Source organism: Pleurodeles waltl, chromosome 8 (genome assembly GCF_031143425.1).
Source record: "Pleurodeles waltl isolate 20211129_DDA chromosome 8, aPleWal1.hap1.20221129, whole genome shotgun sequence".
NCBI lineage: Eukaryota > Metazoa > Chordata > Amphibia > Caudata > Salamandridae > Pleurodeles > Pleurodeles waltl.
The window spans coordinates 1444666570-1444686194 of record NC_090447.1 but is presented as its reverse complement, the minus strand read 5'-3'; the positions used below and the strand labels follow the sequence as shown (position 1 = coordinate 1444686194).

Sequence of the window (19625 nt, the reverse complement as noted above, 5' to 3'; positions counted from 1 at the left end):
CATTCCTAAAAGCAAGAAACTGATTTATTCTCAACTAGAGCCACAGTTGTCTTATCGATTGCATGTGCAAGAGACTTGCCAATACTGTGATCTGGGCATCACTGGCATACATCTGATAACATATATTGCACCTCTAAATTAGATCTGCAAAAGATCATACAAGTGTTAAAAGCAAAAACAAGGATGATCTCTGTGACATGCAAAAGTTAACTAAGGTAGTTTCTGAATTAGAAGTGAGAAGGTTTCACTGCTGTGTATAATTTGATTAAAAGAAGACATAAACCACTGCAGTGATCTACTCTTTGTTCCAAAGGAGGATTTTTACCAGGAGATGCAAAGTGAGTAATTCCCTGTATTGAGGGTTTTGGAGAGATCAAGGAGGATCAAAGACAGTCCAGGTTAAAATCAATGCTATTGAGCAGATCCTCCATAATGTTCTTCATTGTGGTTTGGGTACTTCAACACAGCAAGCAGTTACTGAAGCCATTATAAGATCCAAGATTGGCAGAGACTTGCAACGTGACAATCAATTCAAGAATCTTTGCCAATGATGACAGTCAGTTTTGTCTGTCTTTAGTCATGTATCTTCTTTAGCTCTGGGGTTACGACAGCAAACTATCATTTTCAGGGTACAACATCTGGCATTAAGGATATATTAACAAATCTTGATCAGCCTGAAGGCCGTCCAGCAGCATTTAGTGGTTTTCTCTCTACAGGAATCTTGTAAGGAAGCTGTTATGGTCTCCGCTTTATTCCCTTCCTATTGCTCACCTCACCTGTCAGTAACCTCTTTTTGTGACAGCATGGGGTCAAGCAAACCCTGAAGCTCGAGATTATGGCAGCTGGGGACAGAGGCATCTCAGGGGGAACAGGACCTTACGCGAAGATATCATGCACCATAAGGCAATCGCTCCCAGGTCCTCCTACTTGCTGGAGCACAACAGCAAAATAAAGTATCAAGGTCCAAATACTACAAATGTGAGGCATCCTATTTCAGGATGGATTGTATGTCTTGATATAGCAAAGCTGGCCACCACAATACTGAAAACCTTCTGGCAGCAGATGAAGACCCATCCCAACAAGGGAAGCTTGTTACTTTTAGCTCAAAGCAACCACAATGATGCTATAGTTTCTAGTCTTTTTGAGCATGCTTTAACCCTGCGGGTACCAGGATTGAGACATGTTGTTCCCACCCCCCGTAGAAATACACTGGCATGCTCCTCTAGAAGTGCCATCACATAGGCACGCAAAGTGAGCAAAGTGGATTCTATTTTCCTAATGTCCAGAATGAAGCAAGAGGGTTCAAAGTTCGGGTGAGGAACATTTTTTCTTGCATTAATATATTGTGCATTGAGGTTACAGAAATGTTTTTACCCAGCTTGTTCCTTCTTCCTAACTCACGGTTTGTTGGGAGGGCACACATTCTACGTATATTTCCGACAGAAATAAAGCAATGTACCAGGTGTGATTACTCAGGTTCCTTTTAAGAGATTTGAGATTACTCGAAATATTTGAGTGAAGTGTTCATAAACGTATTAGAGAGACAGTGGGGCATTTTCCAGAAACTTTTAATTTGAATGTCTTTATGTTTCATTAGCTAGAGATCTACAAAAGCATTTATTATCCTGTGCACCTGTGAGAGGGGATAGCCGATCAAGGATGCTTTTGCAGCTAGCAAAAGGTGATTCAGGATGATTAAAAGAGCAGTGCATGGGACTAACGATGTTCCCAGAAAGCTTATAAGGGAACCCTGGTTTGAATTTTTGGATTTCTCACCCAGGAGATGAATGGGTTCTTGTAATTTTGCAGTTTTCATTGTACAGCTTTTAACTGGGACTGCGAAATGAATGTGAATGTGATCGGAGTATGTCATATTCTGAACTTGGTAAAACAGCTTGCAGTGTGGGTGGAGGTGCTGATCAACTGTGAAAAGCTTAGATTGCCCATTCTTTCAAGGACTCCTTGAGGGAGTATATACATATTGTGGGTCATTGTTGAGGTTGCCCATCGGTCCAGAAAATCAAAAACACTTGTTTTACAATATGGCTGCCCTGTGAACCAGCCTGCACTTACAGCACTTACTATTACAGGACCAATGCAACTCAATCAGTGGCAGAATATTAGTCTAGCCCACAGGTACATGCTGGTGTGACACTCTGTCCATGCTCTGCCCATTGGCTGCTTTACTCTATGAAGTTAAATAGCACTTTCCATTACTTGTACTAATCTCTTGATGTTACGAGAAACTGCACGTTGACAGCAAAAACAATGAGTAAATTTACTGATACTTGAATTCTGTTAGTCTTACATTATTAGGAAACTGGATCAATGATTAATAAAAACTTAATGTAGCATAGCATTATCAGGCGATTTACCTGGAATGGGACGTCTGCCATAGTTTTTGCCAGATAGTAGGCCTTCAAACTGTACCAGTAGTTCAGATGCTCTCTAAGAAATACACCCATCTCAAGAGGAACTATCAAAAAGAGAAAACAGAAAAAAAACAAAAAAAACATCAAATGTTCTTCTCATGTGCTAATATGAGGATGAGAGGAAAACACGTCACAATAACTGCGGTACTCGGAACAGTCAGAACAATGATAGTCCACTATTCTACCAATATAGGTCAACATTTATTGGCTTTGAAGAAGGGCAGTGCAGCAAGTAACCTTGCTGCACTGCCCTGCATCAAAGGGAAAGGGCAGGAACGTGTCTATCTATGCAATATGGTGCATTCCTGTCCTTTACCCCTGCGCCGGCACAGTTTCGACTGCCTAGCACCAATGCAGGCACCCTTGCACCATGGTGCAAGAGTGTCTGCGTTGCATGGGGTATTGTTTTTATGCAGGAAGGGATACCTTCCAGAACAAAAACAATTCTGGGAGGCTTTTTTCTCTTTCTATGTGTGCTGCAGAAATGCAGCACACATTGAAAGAGGAAACAACGAGGAGAACGAAAAAATATCTCTCCACATTGCGCCTCCCCTTAGGAGACGTAAGGTTTTGATGCATCCCCAGTTTTACATAGCCTTGTAAATCTGGGGTGGGTCAAAAATCTATGGGTGTTGAGTGGGAACACCCACCGCAATGCCTCCCTAACGCACAGTAAGGCAACGTTCTGATTTGCGCTGCCGTGCCTTACACCATATCTATAAGGCCAAACAAATCCACGCAAAGTGGCATTGCGTGGCATCAGAGATATGGTTGAAAGGTTTGCACCGCCATTGCATCACTAAACGTGACACATTGGCAGTGGAAGCCTCTCATAAATATACCCCAAGGAATCCAGTGTCTGTTGGGGATGCCCTCAATCAGATATGGAAATTAATAGCTATGGAGCACAACAACACAATATGCTTTTGAAAATTCCCTAACACCCTGTGCATCAGAATTGCAAACTCACAGGAAAAACGGTTTAGTGAATCTTAATTATTTATTGTTTGTATTTTTAGTTTTTGTTACTGCAAACCATGATTTCATTTACAATAAAATCTAAATAATTTACTATTATACACCTTTAGAAGAAAAATCTCCTCTTTTGGAGTATCTCGTGGATGTTTAGTCTATGTTTGTAGTTCACAAGATCTCTTTAGCAGAGCTTAATTTGTAAATAAAAATGTGGCGGTGTCCAAAGCCCTCCTCTTAAACACCCGGCTGCTGCAATTAAATGCGCAAACACGGAATACTGAGACAGCCTAATCCTGAAGCCATCGCGGGCCTCTTCAATCCATTTAAAGTCACTCTCTGCCCCTTCAGATTACTCATGCAGCTTTCTGCTTTCTCCCTTTGTGACGTTTTTTCGTTTTTCTCTTCCTCTGTCTTTCCCATATGTCTTTTGCTCGGAGTAAATGTCTGCGGCAGAAAAATAAGTGCCAGCCCTCAAACATAAGAGCCAGTGCCCGCACCGGAAACAACAAGCACTAATTAAGCACTGCTCCTTGGATTAACTTTGTTTTAGGTTCTTACCAATAAGAAGCTGCTAAATCAGCTCTGAATTCTGTTCTACAGCTACAACCCTGCAATAATCTATATCTTCAAGCATTAGCCGTGTCTCAATCCAGGTAATATGAGTGAGGTCTTGAAACTATGGAAGCAGAGTGTCATATCTCACATACCAAATGAGCCACACTAGTACCCTTTACAAATGTCAAATAATAAACAAGCAGCCATCAGTCTGAATTTACAATCTAAATGTCTTCAGAGAGGGACCATCAACTCTGAAATAAGCTTACAATGAAACAGAATGGATCACCCCAGCAAGTTGTAATCTTCCCCTATCTAGCAACAACTGGACAGTAAAGGTTCAATGAGGAGACCCCAGATACATTTGTTAGTTAAGTAAACATCCATCAAAAAATAATCCTTGATAAAATTGCTAGTCCAATGTCGATCACATCAGCACACAAAGGAGATAACTGTTTCTCTAAAATGATGGGAAAACCTCTTGGGACCCTCAAAAGGAAAAGTGTGCAGAATTAGCAGTTTCCCAAATGCTTTACTTAAACCATAATTTATTTATCAGATTGGATTTTGCCTCTTTAGGTTGCAGGCTGTCACTATTACTTACATGTCAAAACAGTAGGCATGAGAGCTGCAAACATAAGGAACAACATTGAGAAGAAGAGGAAGCCTGAGTTGCTGAGGACTTTCTTAGCTTCATTACCAATCCCCAAGTAGAGCAGGCCAATCAACAGCCCGATCCCAATGTGTGAAGAAATCCGTAAATGCGTCAAGACCTAAAAAGGCACAAGTGAAAAGCAATCACACTTCCCGTCATAAGCTGAAACACATTTCAACAATAACTAGAATATCAGAGCCAGAGTTTATGGATTCGTATTAGTAGTAAATCCAGAGCTTCTGATAGTCGATGATAATAATTGTGAGTACAGGAAATGTAATAGCATCAATACACAATGAAAAGCATTTTAGTACATTTTCTTAATTGTAATAGGTGATTTTTGTAACAAATTATTTGAAAATAAATGTACAGAAAAAAAATCCGCAGGTGGCCACAGTTCATTGGTTTTAAATAATTTCAAGGTGGCCACGAGTGCATATGTAGAAATGATGACCATCATGAAATGCCTTTACTTTTGCTTTATGAAAAACTGCTCAAACATGGTTATCCTATGTGTGCACATACAGTGGACGTCTTGGATTTTTTTGTGGCTACAAACATTGGTAATACCAAACAAGCATTGGAAAATCTAATAGCTCTGCACCCCTGACCCCCGCATTAAGGTTGAGTTTTTTGTAAATGCTTGTTCACACCAATCAGATACATCTGAAATAACGTTAACTTTTCATACATCCACAGTGAGAAAAATGCATCCCACAAAGTGAACATTGATGTGAGTTAAACCACTGTGGACTACTATGTAATCGAGTGATTTAGAAGGTGGATTCACCAGGAATGTATGGTAACAGCTACCTGGCAGAACCATGTGAAGGGGAACTCCCAACTGTCATCACATTGCCTATGAAAGGACTCAGAAGAAAGACTCGACTCAGCAGGCATTTAGGCCCATATTTATATTTTTTTAGCACCGCATTTGCGCCATATTTTTACACAACAGTGGTGCAAACTTGCAAAATACACTTGTATTTTGTTAGTTTGCGTCGTTTTTGCATCAAAAAGTGGCGCAAATGCGGCACCAAAAAAGTATAAATATGGGCCTTAGTTTTATTTCACTGGGGCAAGACAGAAACCAAGTTTGGCCTCATGCCCAGTGAATGCACACCCAAGCTGCTCTTCAAACATTCAGAAATTGAATTTTCCAGAACTGAATTAGACTTGATAGGAAAATGCTTTTAATAATAATGAACAAGCAGTAAAAACCCTGTTAAATATAACTATCAACCAAACAGAAGGACAGGACTGCCAACGAAAGCTTAGAGTCGTTGACATACAGAGGACTGGGTGATGTTGTAGGGCCTTGCCTTTCTTAACTTTGTAAACTTTTTTCAAAAAGCTTGCCAATTTCATGAACTTCACATAAACAAATAGCAAGTGAATCAATCTACTACTTAAAACTGTAAAAACTACAAAATAAATATTGTAAAAAACATTTCTCCTGATCCTAAACTATCCCCCAAACAAATATGAGCGAAACAGAAAAACTTCACAACTTTGTGAAATGCAAAAGTTTTCTATTCCGCGCAAAGTAATAATTCCCCCCCTTTTTCTAGAGAACAATCAGAGTTTCAAATCATGGCAAGCTCAATCCTACATCTTCCCAAGAGAGACTAATTGGAACCTGTAGTTAAACCACATTGAATATGTTGATGACTGTAGAATGGTATCAACCATGCATCCTAATCTTAAAAGCGTGTGAAGTCTTTTTACAAGTCCTCTTAGTGATACTGGGGGTCATTCTGACCCTGGCGGTCCGAGACCGCCAGGGCTAAAATGACGGAAGCACCGCCAACAGGCTGGCGGTGCTTCCTGGCCTATTCCGACCGCGGCGGTAGCGCTGCGGTCGCACCGCCGGGGCCGGCGGTTTCCCGCCGTTTAAGCCCCGGCAGTGATAATCCGCCAGGGCAGCGCTGCAAGCAGCCTTGCCCTGGGGATTATGACCCCCCTACCGCCAGCCTGTTTCTGGCGGTTTGCACCGCCAGTAAGAGGCTGGCGGTAAGGGGTGTCCTGGGGCCCCTGGGGGCCCCTGCACTGCCCATGCCACAGGGCCCCGGCCAGCTTTTCACTGTCTGCATAGCAGACAGTGAAAAGCGCAACGGGTGCAACTGCACCCGTCGCACGGCCGCAACACCGCCGGCTCCATTAGGAGCCGGCTCCTATGTTGCGGCCTCATTCCCGCTGGGCCGGCATTGCGCCCGCCGGCCCAGCGGGAATGTCAGAATGGGGGCCGCGTGAGTGCGGCCGCATTGGCGGCCGCACAGCAGTTACCGCCTGGCGGGCGGCGTTAGCCGCCCGCCAAGGTCGGAATGACCCCCATTGATGTGATCCTAACAGGAGTCAGCATCACCACTGAAATTACAAATTGATGAAAGTAGCCGCAATATACATTTCAAACAAAGACTCAGTAAGGAAACAACATTTAATGTGTGTTGTTTCCCAAAAACATTTATTTCTATTTTAACGACCCCTTAAAAATTGGGGCTCCTGGTAACTACAGTAACTTATTCTAGGACAAAAAAACAACAGATATCATTCCAGGGCGCTCATTTTAAGGCTCATAGTGGAAGTTTTTAGGTGCTGCTCTAAAATACTTTAAGAGGCTCACTATGAGCAGCCCTTTTAAATCCGGTTTCTGCACAAATAACTGTTTAGGGAGGAATCAGCAGTTTGGAGGTAATGCCACATTCAGCAATGTTTTCCTGTTGTAAATTCTAGGATGTCAGAAGACCAAAAAATTTACCATGGAAAAAATATCAACAAATTCAAAGACTTGCAGAATGTCGTGCAAAAAGAATGAATTGCATAGGCCATTACACTGTTTCAGTGAGGAATCTCAGAATTAGTCACTTTTTGCACCTTTTAAACTCTAAACTGCAGGGTATTGAATGTGACCTGGTGCAATACATCAACCACATGACTGCCAGTCATAATGAAGGCCTTTTACTTTTGATGTGTTTTACAATTAAAAAAACACTTCCTTTTTAAAAAGAGACAACAATCATCAACTCTACTAATGCAATCTCCAATGCAATCCATCAATACACGAAGATCTAGCTAGACTCACTAAGGGTGGCACAGGTGCTGGGGAAGCACTACACAATTCTGCACTGCACCCAGAGTTTTTTTTTTTAATGGTAAGTAAATGAAAGCAATGTTTTGATTCAGTTCCGTGCCACCTTGCACCACACAAGTGCCCTCACAAAACATAAATGTTAGACCTGACTTCTTCTCGCAAACCTTTTGTTTTCCTCCTCCATTTTTTGCTGATCTCGTTTTTGTTGGCCTTAGGAAACTGTGCACTCTACAGCTGCTAAACAGTAATTTTGTGCATTTGGTCTCTTCTTGAAGCATTGTAACATTGTCTTTCATCCAATTGGCACATTTAACTTACTTGTAGCCCTGATAAAGCGATACTACATGTAAATTAAATGCTACTTGTCCGCTGGCAGCACTGATTGTGCCACCCACTTCAGTAGCCCTTTAAATATGACTCAGACATGCCATTGCAGCCTGTCTGTAAAGGTTAAACTACCATTTTTCCAGGCCTAAACCTTCATTTTTAGTACATATGTCACCCCTAGGTTTGGCCCTAAACAACTCAAAGGGCAAGATGCAGTGTATTTAAAAATGTAGGCAGTTCCTTTTAAGTTATGTACGTCCTGTTAGTGAAAAATGCTTGCATTTGTTTGTCACTACTGCAAGGCCTGCCTCTCTACCAGGATAACATTGTGTTAGCTTATTACATGTAATAAGTGATAACTTTCAATTGGGAGCAGGTGGATATCTCAAGTTTGGTGTCTTACGAACTGCAATTTAAAGCCCTCTTTAATGGTAAAGTTAAATATTAAGTCACAATTCTGAAAATGCCACTTTTAGAAAGTTATAACAATAGATTTTGAGGCCCCAAGGGGGGAAGTATAACCCTTACCCTCCACAGTAAGAATTATTTCTTTTATCAACAAAGTTGATCTAAAACATGTTCCTTTTAGTTAGATAATATTTCACACAGTACAATCATTAGTCAGTCTAATCAGGCAGCAGTGAACGTGAATAATGTGACAAATTTGTGCCATGTGCTATATACAATATGTACAAAAAAAGTAGTTAAAAATGAATGCGAGCTTCAAAATGGACCCCTTCAATCCAGGTGTCCTGAAGCCACCTATCTCATCAAATTTTAATCCAGAGTATGTTGTGTCAAAGTTTTGGCCGCACAAACAGAACCAATCATAAAAGGGTCCTCATCAGGATAGAAATTATATTTTCAGGTAGCACCCTAAAAGCACAAGATGTTTCAACTTAAATATAACTTTCTTTTCATTGCGTCCTACTTGCCGTGATTATGTAGCCCCAAATCCAAAGGCGTGTCCACTTATATTGCGTAAAAAGATACAAGTTGGCGTCTGTCCCTGAGGATGAAATGTTTTGCATGATTTATTCTGTATAAGAAAGATAATTGATTTGGGATGTGAAGAAGAACATCAGCATCCGGGTGAATTGGATATTGATATTTCGTACTATAAGTGGACACGCCTTTGGATTTGGATTTATACACCACGGTCCTAGGGTTACTGGGTTTGCCTCTTTTTAAAAAAAAATACTTTTAGAAAGTTGGCATTTTCTTGTCCTAACCATTTGATGTCTGCTTTCTGTATCCAGGGTCACATGACTAGGTGTAGCCGGCAGTTGGTCTCTGTGTATTGCTCACAGACAGTGAAACAAAGGACTATACGTTTTGGCAGGGTGGGCTATTTCTGACTTTATGAGGGAGGTGGAGTTTTACCTACCACAGTTGCATATAACAAAGGTCAGACCTGCCAACCTTTAAAAATGTTTTACCATGTGAGGTGCTCCACAACCAGGAGTTATGGTACTCTTGTACAGTGGGCCTACCTTGGTTCCTGTATCCGGCCTGAGCTCTATCCCCGTCGATCAGGATTTGTGACTTTGTCCCAGTCCAGCAGAACATGAAAACAACAGTTGGCACTATGTGCTTTTAGACACTACTTTCACTTAATTCATTAATTTTGCATATCTTTGTATTTACTGACTGGATTTTTGTTTCAAATAATGTATTGAATTCTACTCTATTATTCCAAGTTGGTGTGGGATTTATCTTGTGCTGTTTGTTTGACCTTATTACTGTGTGAAGTGCTGCATACATACTTTACACTCTGCCTCCAAGTTAAGCCTGACTGCTTTGCCCCAAGCTATTCGAGTGTTAAGCACAGGTTAATTTGGAGTTTGCTTGTGACTTCCCCTTAACTGAAACTGTGGTTGCTGCCCCCTGAAACAGTAACCCAGTTTTCCAACAATTAATAACCAGTCCCCAAAGTTTCTCAGGATATTAAACTTCTCCAGTTTTATGTGATTAAAAAATAAATGAATAAGGCATGTAAGCACACAATCAAGAACACAGCAAGCAATCAAAATAGATCTTTAAAACAACAGTAAGAACTTGCATTGAAGTGCATGCTTATGTACATCAAACAACTGATCACACCTGAGGTATTAATTAAAGAAAAATGAGGACTTCAGACTGCACAAATGCAACAGAGTACCAAACCTTCAGCCAATAGCACAGCTAGCAGTGATTGGTGACAGTTAATCAGACATCTCATACTGAGTGCCTGTGACAAACATCAGTCACAATGATCCTCTATTGTGTACCGACCCCACCCAACATCTGTCATCCCCACTGTCTGGCACCGTAACTGCTAACAAAAAAGAGTGTGCATAAATCTCTGATACAACAAATTACGGGTCTAATTTAGAGTTTGGTGTTCATGTTACTTTGTCACAAACACAACAGTTACTTGTTCGCCTCATTACAAGTCCATTTAATCCCATGGCACATGTAATAAGGCGGATGCGATATCTGACACATCTGTGATGGAGCAACCTGTCAACCAAACCCTAAATCAGGATCGTCATCTTAAACTTTACTGTAGAACACCCAGACTGACTAAGGGATGATAACTGTTATACCCACATACTCCAACCAGCTGGAAGATGTCATGTTAGCGATATCCTATAGACATAAATAAACCAATAAATAAATGAAGTGCAAATAATTGGCACATGAGGTATAAATCAGGTAGATGATTTAACAACTCTATTAGAATACAGTGGGCACAAAAGACTGTTTAGAGTATCAAAGTAAGTTTATTCCTCCAAATGGCAATCTTTGACTTTTTAATGGGATGCCGTTGCCTGATTTCTGATCCAGATATTTGCATATGCAAATCTCAATTGACAACCACATGTTTCTCTGCTTATTTTTTGCTTGCATATAGATTCTGACTGATGACAACCACTAGAGATGACAGCAGTGCATATTTACTATGCAGAATAATTTGGGTTGCAGAGGTAAAGTCCATCTCTGGCATACTTACAGAGTCTCTCATGATACTGAGGCATGTCCGCTTAAACAGGATGCAGAACTGGGTGAGGCAGCTGGCCGAAAAGCTATGGCAACCTTCGGCTGAGGAATCCTGAAATTTGCAACCAAGAGACCACTGTCAGTAGCACAGGGTAATGATACAAACCAAGCACCAGACACTTTCAGCGAGGCTTTGTGATTAGCCCAATGGTATCTTGTGTCATTTAATCATTTCTTGTACTCACCATCTGCTTAGTGGTTAGTGTGTAGTTAAAATCATTGAGAACATTAACTTATTTATATATTGAAATTGCTATTTGTCATTCTGTAGCACCTTATATGGCAAGAGCAATCATTACCTAATTTAAATGGCTTGCTAAATTCACAGACTGAACTAGTACAGCTGTAAATTAAATCTGTTATCTTTAGGTCACATAAAGGAAAGCTGTATACCTGCACAGAGTTGGTGAAATTTACATAGAACATACAGCTGATATGAAATGAAGTTTTGAATGACATTGGGAAAACATTTCTATGGACTCTCAGGACCAAGATAGAATATTGTCCATCTGCAGCTACAACCCAGGTGCCATCATTCCCTTTCTGTCAACCAAAGTGCAACTATAGAGTGCAACACTTCCGGGGCTGGGCAACAGTGCTTGAGTGCCAAATGATAACTAATGCAGCTTTCCCACACTGTCACTGAGAGATAAGTAAAGTATGAGTAGTAAAAGGGCAAATCTCTGCTAGCTAGCCAATTGCCAGTAGCTGACGTCTAAAGAACTACAACTGGGCCAAGCTAAATTTCACTTTGGTGAAGTAAAGTCACCCATTTTTGCAAAGGGTGACATTTCAACTTCACACACCATTCATCAGATACAGATTCTAGCAATGTGTAATTAACTCACAAGGTAATTTTGACAGGAAATGTATAATCCGGTTTATTACGAAGTGGGCCATCTGTGGATGAGAGGCACCTAACTATAAGGGTCAGCAGCCATTTGCCCAGAGGAAGCACTGGTCCATAGTAATCCACCGCACTGATGTGATCCCAATGTCAGATTTTTCCATTTTAGGCATGAATATGTATCAGCACAGAGTCTTCTCCCCATACACTAATTCACACTTGGCAGATGTTCATGTCAGCATGTATGCCTATATGTGTCAGAAATGTTAACAATCCTGTGCTTGGGGGCCCACTGTGTAGAGTTTCATATTTACCTCTTCTGAGGGCCTGTGCCACAGGAAGGGGTTTAATTCATTATCTCCGGCTAGATCTCTCTTGTAGTCTAGGTCGCACATCTTGTCCTGGACCGCTCTCACCAGCCGAGTGTTCTGGTCTCCGTATTCACCTGATGCGACCTCCATCACTGAGGAGAAGGAGACCGGAACAAGAGTTACAGGTCTAGCTGCGTGGCACATTTATAACATTAAACAATGCAGGTAAAATTGGTTACTTTGCACCAGACATTGGGAAAAGAAGAAAACCAAGTTGAAATACATGTGATATGTTCATCACATCTACAGAGTGAAGGCAAAGCAGCCTCTCTTTAATCACTTATATTCCAAGGTCAGCTTTCATTTAAGGAACAGAGCTGTGCCACTGTGCAGTTCAATGTTCAAAACTAAGTGTCGTAAATAACATGCCTTTGCCCCTTCCCTGATGATAAAGTAACTGTGCCCACATTTATTAGATTTACAATTTCTCCGAACATTATTTTTAACATTAGAAAATAGACTCATTTACCTGCCCCATTTGACTTGGCGTCTCATAGTTCAATATAGAGAGAAACAGGCAGGTAGATGGGCATGAAATTTGTAGCTGACACTTGTAGATAGAAACTGTGTACATGTTTAATTATTTGAGTGTGTGTCTGACAGATTGTATGTGTGTGTTTGGGCCTGTATAGCCAGCGCTGTGAGGACCGGTTCGGTCTTCATAGCGTGAGTAAACACTGTCAGTTCCAGACAAACACTATCCTTGTGAGGACCGGTGTGTTAGGAGGACAGTTCCCCATAGTGTGTTTAGATAGTTTCGAGCGAGTGCGACAAAAAACTAAAAGTGCAGTTATATTTGCCTTAATCTGCTTTATAACCTTCCCTACTATCAAAGCGTGCGTGGAGTTAGAATAGTAAATGCACACTTCATTACGGTCAATGGCTGGTCCTCTTAATTATAGGTATGTCATGTTGTATGTGTGTGTGTGTGTGTGTGTGTGTGAAAGACAGAGAGAGGGAGAGATACAAATACAAAGAGAAAAGATAGACATTGCACACTAACCCAGGATATGTGTGATAGTGTTTGCTCTGCCTGCATGTGTGCATGACAATTTTAAATACACTTGACTATAAGTATGATAGCGTTCACATTGGCTGTTTGTGGCAGTAACCTATCTGTGCATATTTCACATGAATTCACCTAACTGTGTAGGTGAGATAGTGTTCACCCACTTGCATCAATATTGTCTGTACTGCCTGTTTGTGTATTACAGAGACAACTTTGTCAGTCTCTGGGTATCCTAGTGTTTACTGTGTATGTGGATATGTGTGTGTATGCATGCACCTATGTGTGCTAGACTTAAAAAATGAAATTCTCTAAATATATTTCAGGGGCTTTATGGTTGCTACAAAAGAGCTAAACACGCTTATACTTGGCAGATATGGTGAGTTGCACAAGCAAAATCCCCATAATGCATTGTGTATGACCTGTCACATTGAGACACCACCACTGTCATCAATAATTATACACGGTGGGCAAGCTACTTAGTGGGCTCCAATTTTAGCCCTGTCCATAAGATCTGTAAAACATTGTTGAACTTTTGACAGACCCTGTTGTCAACACCCTTTCCCCTGTTGTCCTCTAGGCTCAGCTTTTGGCTGGTCCAATAAACTCTGGTATTAATAGTAAGCCCTGTGCTCAGCATCCCATCCCCCCAAGTATATTGAGCATGGCCTGTTCCCATGCCCAGAGAAATCTGAGCACGGGGCCTGGCCTTTGACGAAGACCTGCAATCAGGCCATGCAATCCATTGCCCAGTTACACACTGTCTTTAGAAACTATTCATAGAGAACCAATGGTATGTTTACACTAGAAATCTACAGATGTTTAAAAGAGCAATTCATTGTTGTTTCAGTGATGTGTGGTTTTACCAGTAATGTTATCAATGTCATCTGTAATGTAATCGACCACATAAGATGTGAGTTCAAGAGCAGTAGACAGGTAGGACTTATGACTGTGTGGCTCACCATAAACAGCAAATTGAGAAGGCGTTTACATTTTATATTGTAACAATAAAATCCTTTCACCTAAGGTTGTGAGGGTCATTTGTATTTTTTGTATAACACTCATTAGTTTGGAGTGTGAGCAATAAACCATAACTTCCCTTTAACAAAGTGAATTACTTTGGTTCTCATATAGTATTCTTTAGCTTCTGCCCACAGTACCCACTATGCATAGGCCTGCAGACACAGCTAGTGAGCAATAGTGAGTCATCTAAAGATATATTCACTGCGGTTGACTAACTTAAGATCCACACGTTTTTTTCATTTCCCCACTCACCTGGAAAGCAGGGCCAGGGTGCAAGGTATGACTGCTCACGATCACCGGCGCCCAATCCTTCTGTCCTAGGCACACATGGAACAGCAGTCAGTTGTGCCCAGAGGACTATGGGGTTGAGGAAATTGCTTTCAGCCATGCCTTGCACCCAGTCACCATGCCCTCAGATCTGACAGGACTCTTGAAGCAGAATGTACCCTCTGACCACACCCTGAAGGTATCCTAAATCCTTTCAGGGTGTGACCTTTCACTCCCCTTACCCACCAGCGCCCGCAGCCTTGATCCGTCCCTAGTCCTGAGCCACCAGTCCTGCATGGTTCAGGGTACAGGTTGTGGCAACAAGGTTCTGGGTTCACAGTATTACCATTGTCCCTACTCCATTCAGTCTCCCTGCCCTACACCCTGCAGCTCACAGATGTCAAACAAATCAAGTGTGGTGTGTGAGCAAGGCACATGTTTCGTCCATGCTTTGAACGGTGCTCCCAGCTCCACATTCTGCAAGGTTTTGGATGTATGGTTTGGTCTTCCTCAATGCCCGCACCTCGTTACACCCTGTCTCAAATCCCACTGCTTGAGAGTTAAGAATGTCTAGCGTCTAATCCCACTGGCCAAGTGGCTACAATAAAAGGTCTTGTTCTCTGCAAAGTGGCCTATGTATGCATAAAGTGACCTATGCACATAATCTACACTCAGTACCACAGCTCTTTGTACCACAGTGTTTTGAGCACTGTACGACTCATCCACACACTGCATCTTCTCATCTTGCCCAACGAAGCTGCAAAACCCATAACACAGCCTTAGTTGTGCATTTTTAGTTATAGTTAAATTAGTTAATAGCAAAAGCAATTTCTGAGCTCAGAACTTTAGTCCTGATTCCGCAAAGTTATAAGGGGAGAGTTCTGTTGAAAGTATGCTTAGTAAGTTCTCACATCAATTATTTGGCACCGTGTAGCAAAAATGCAGCTGAACAAATTGGCATTAATTTCATGTTTGCTCAGACAACCCTTTTCTGTGTTTTGTCAAACATAGTGGAATCTTGTTCAGCTATTCTTTTATATTGAAATTTATATTTAAATATGTATAGGCATACTGCTAGACCTGACATCCTTAGGGTGGTCTCCCTCCAACTGTTTGCCTGCCTCCCTCCATTTTTCTGATATAGTTTTCGCTGGTTTGAGGACTCTGCCCATTTTACCACTGCTGACCAGTGCTAAAGTACTTCTGTTCTCTCCCTTAAACATAGTAACAATGGCTCCTACCCAATTCGCATATTTAATTTACCTATAAGTCCCTAGTAAAGTGCACTACATGTGGCCAGGTCCTATAAATTAAATGTTACTAGTGGGCCTGCAGTGCTGATTGTGCCACCCACATAGATAGCCCCATGACCACGCCCAGGCGTGCCACTACAAGACCTATGTGTGCAGTTTTACTGCAACCTCCACTTGGCATTCAAAACCCTTTGCCAAGCCTTAAACTCCCATTTTATTACATATATGCCATCCCTAAAGTAGGCCCTGTATGCCATAAAGGGCAGGGTACAGTATATTTAAAAGGCAGGACATATACTTTTGACTTTTACATGTCCTGTTAGTGAAAACCTCCCAAAGTCATTTATCACTATTGTGAAGTCTGCTCCTCTCATAGGCCAGCACTGGGAATTCCTTTGCACCAGTTCCCTTTTCAGCCCAGTCCTGTCTGCCAGAAGATCTGTGGGGAGTTATCAGTCCTTTGAAGTGTAAGTGAGAGCCTCTCCACCCTTCCTGCCCAGGAAGACCCATCAGTATGCAGATGAATGCAGATGCAGTTGAGTGTTCTGTGTTTATGGCTGTCTGGAGAGACTGTGCAAGGGGAGATGGTGCACTTCAAAACCACTCTTAGTAGTCCACCCCCATTTTAAAGGCACATTTGGGTATAAGTACTGGGTCTATGACCCCATCAAATCAGACTCTTCTGAACCTGGAACTGAACCTCTGTCCAAAGAACTGTGGTGCTGCTCAAAGGATGTAACTAGATTGTTGTCCTGAAAGGATTGTTCTTCTGCTTGTTGCCCTACTGCCTGCTGCTCTCTGACCCTGCTGGAAGGACTCTGCCTTCCCATCAAAGGGATCTGCAAGGGTTTGCCCCATGTTCTCCTGCAGTCTCAAGGACATCAAAGACTGTCTAAACCTCTGCTGGTGCTGCTGGGCTCTGCTTCTGTGAGTCTCACCCTTGCCTGAGGTGCCCCCTCCGAGGTCTGAGCATTATAAGTGGGCTTTCAAGCAACTTTCTGCAAAAAGCGACATATCGCCTCCAGTGTGGGAGAAAAACTGGCACATCGCTCCTGGCATCGATGCAGTGGCTGCCCAACAACAGCGGATCCCCAGCCTGGGCGGCTTGCCACCAACGGTCTGCGCAGTCTGACAACGACGCATACACTTTCATGGAGCTCGCGGACAACGCAGTGAGTCCACTCGCCTGAATGGAAAATAGTGAAGCATCGGGCACTCAGCGGCAACGCTTTTTTGAATCCAATGTACCATTTCTGCAGACCCTGCATGGGTTCTGTAGCAGGCCTACCCTCCATTGCTGTTGGACTGAAGTTTGGACTTGCACCAGTCCCTCGCGACCTCAAGTAACCATTTGACCACTAGTGACTTCTAAGCACTGTTTTCACATTTAATCTTTCAAAATTCATATCTCGACTTCCAAAGGATGGGTTTTTGCCATTTTGGTCTTATGCTAATCAGATAAATAGTCTTTTGTGGTGTTTTCACTGTGTTACTGTATGAGTTATCACACAAATACTTTAGCCATTGCCTTATAAGTTAAGCCTGCCTGTTCTTTGTTAAGCTACCCGAGGGTGAGCACATGATTATTAGGGTTGTGCTGTGACTTACCCTAACTAGGATGGTGGCCCCTACTTGGACAGGGTGCATACCTCTGACAACTAGAGACGCAAATAATAACACATATAGAGGTCCAAAATTTAAAAAGGCACCAGATGCTCAGGGAGTGTGTTGTAAACACCTCTGGCCTCCATGCTACACAATTTTCAAATACACTACTCAGGTATGTGGTAAGTCATCACACGGAAGACTGGACATGTGGGTACATCCCAGGGTGATAAAATACGCAGTAATGTGTGATGAAAAGTGTCTGTCTTTGGTGCCGAGATTCAATAACTTATAAAGTCCTTTAATAGTGAAAATGTCAATGCGTTAAAAAAGCTGGAGTGCAATAGTGATTACTGTAACAGCAGTGGGATATTCAATTTGTAAAATAGCACTACTTTTCAGCAGATGCAGGGACATTATTATTGCACAACATCAACAGTGAAACAAATTTTACAAGAAGTTTCGATTTACAAAAATAATGAAATCATGCAAAATTGTTAAGTACTGCTATCAACTCCATTGTACCCATAACAGACCACTACTACAGCTAGAACCTGCAACACAAACAAGCATACATATGTATCTGTTTTGCTTGTGCTGTGTTGAGGGCTGTGGCCGTAGTTATAACTGGGCAATACTGGGAGGGGGGTAATTCTGGATCTGACTACAGCTTTATTTAATTTAGTGTGAAATCAGTGAAAGTGTATGTGACCCAATACAACATTCTACTGGAAACACGTTGGCAAAAAACACGGAATTCACACATTTTGCTTTAGTGTAAAGGTCTCAAATGGAACGTTTTCTCAGAGTACCTCCCAACTAAGTTAATCTCAGAGGAGCATACTTGCAATGTCTGGGCAATTAGATTGGATCCCACTGCACTGCGTTCCCTGGTTAAATACAATTGTTTTGACCTTCGTGACATGAAAAGAGAGCATGATCAGGATCTATACATGTTGTTAACTTCCCTCTTCTTGAGCTGTAGGCCCAAGCCACAGATGAGGGCCTATCCAAATGAAAGTAGACTTTACCAATAGGAATAACCAAAAGGCAGAGGGCTATATTCCTATTAGATTGACTGAGGGTAGAATGTTCTAAATTAAAAAAGGAGAAACAAAAAGACAGTCAATAAATGTTTGATTAGCGTTAATGGACCTGAGTCACTTCATTGATTTTGTTGCTTTAAACAGAGCTCTCAATATTGTTATATATTTGTAAACCATATATTCAGATGTAGTAAGGAAACTATTCCATTTACCATTATCACTGAGTGATGGGAGAGGCAATACAGTGGTAAGACCACCACTCTCATCTAGTTTGCCTAACACTGTAGAGGTTACACAGCTCTTGCACTACAGGTCGATTCCCTTAACTCATTTTTCTCCCAACATTTTGTTAGTTAGCGGTAAGGCATGATCTTCACATGATTGCCAAAGGAAGTAATACCAGCAAACTGCAGTCAAAACATCGTCTGAAACAAATATTGTGTAACACTTATCATTTACCAGAAAAAGCGCCCATTGAAGTTAATAGATAATAGATAAAAATCTACTCTAAATGGGACAATATTTTTCCAAATGACATTTAGAACATAGTATTTATGACAGACAATATTTTGCTAGTTACTATTCTGACTAATAGCCCGTTGAAGAACTTTCCTTCATTAATACTAAGGCCCTCATTATGACCATGGCGGTCTACGACCGTCAGAGCCACGGTGGCGGTCTCACCGCCGAAGGGCTGGCAGTGAAGACTGCCACATTATGGGCAGGAGCCAACCCGCCGCATCCCCGATCAGACTACCTGGAGATAACCATCTCTGACCCGGCAGTCCAATGAAGACTGCCGGCAGTATTTTGAACCGGCTCACCACCAGGGTTTCTGTAGCACCGCCACGAAAACCCTGGCGGAAAGGCTACAGGTGACAGGGAATTCCCCCCTCCCCCAGCATGCACAACACCCCTAAACCCCCCTCCATACCAGAACCCCCACCTCCTCTTCAGGTACTGTGCCCCCCACTCCCTCTTCAGGTACAGCGCCCCTCCCCCCAGCCCTCACCCACTCCCCGCATTTATGCACACAGACACCCACATGCACCCCGTATAAACTCATTCACCAACACTGACATACACACATTCACTTCCACACTCATACACGCATTCGCTTCAACACTCAC

General features: G+C 42.0%; 1 protein-coding gene across 2 annotated transcripts in view; it reads right to left on the bottom strand.

The window, feature by feature from the left end:
• Positions 1 to 19625, bottom strand: part of ABCG1 (ATP binding cassette subfamily G member 1) — a 113173-nt gene that overhangs the window by 13835 nt on the left and 79713 nt on the right. For both annotated transcript variants that reach the window (XM_069202602.1, XM_069202603.1), the window contains exons 9-12: positions 12239 to 12387; positions 11031 to 11129; positions 4567 to 4735; positions 2376 to 2476 (exon numbers count right to left, since the gene is read on the bottom strand). In XM_069202602.1, coding sequence (XP_069058703.1) covers positions 2376 to 2476; positions 4567 to 4735; positions 11031 to 11129; positions 12239 to 12387 — 518 coding nt within the window. The remainder of the gene's footprint in view (positions 1 to 2375; positions 2477 to 4566; positions 4736 to 11030; positions 11130 to 12238; positions 12388 to 19625) is intronic.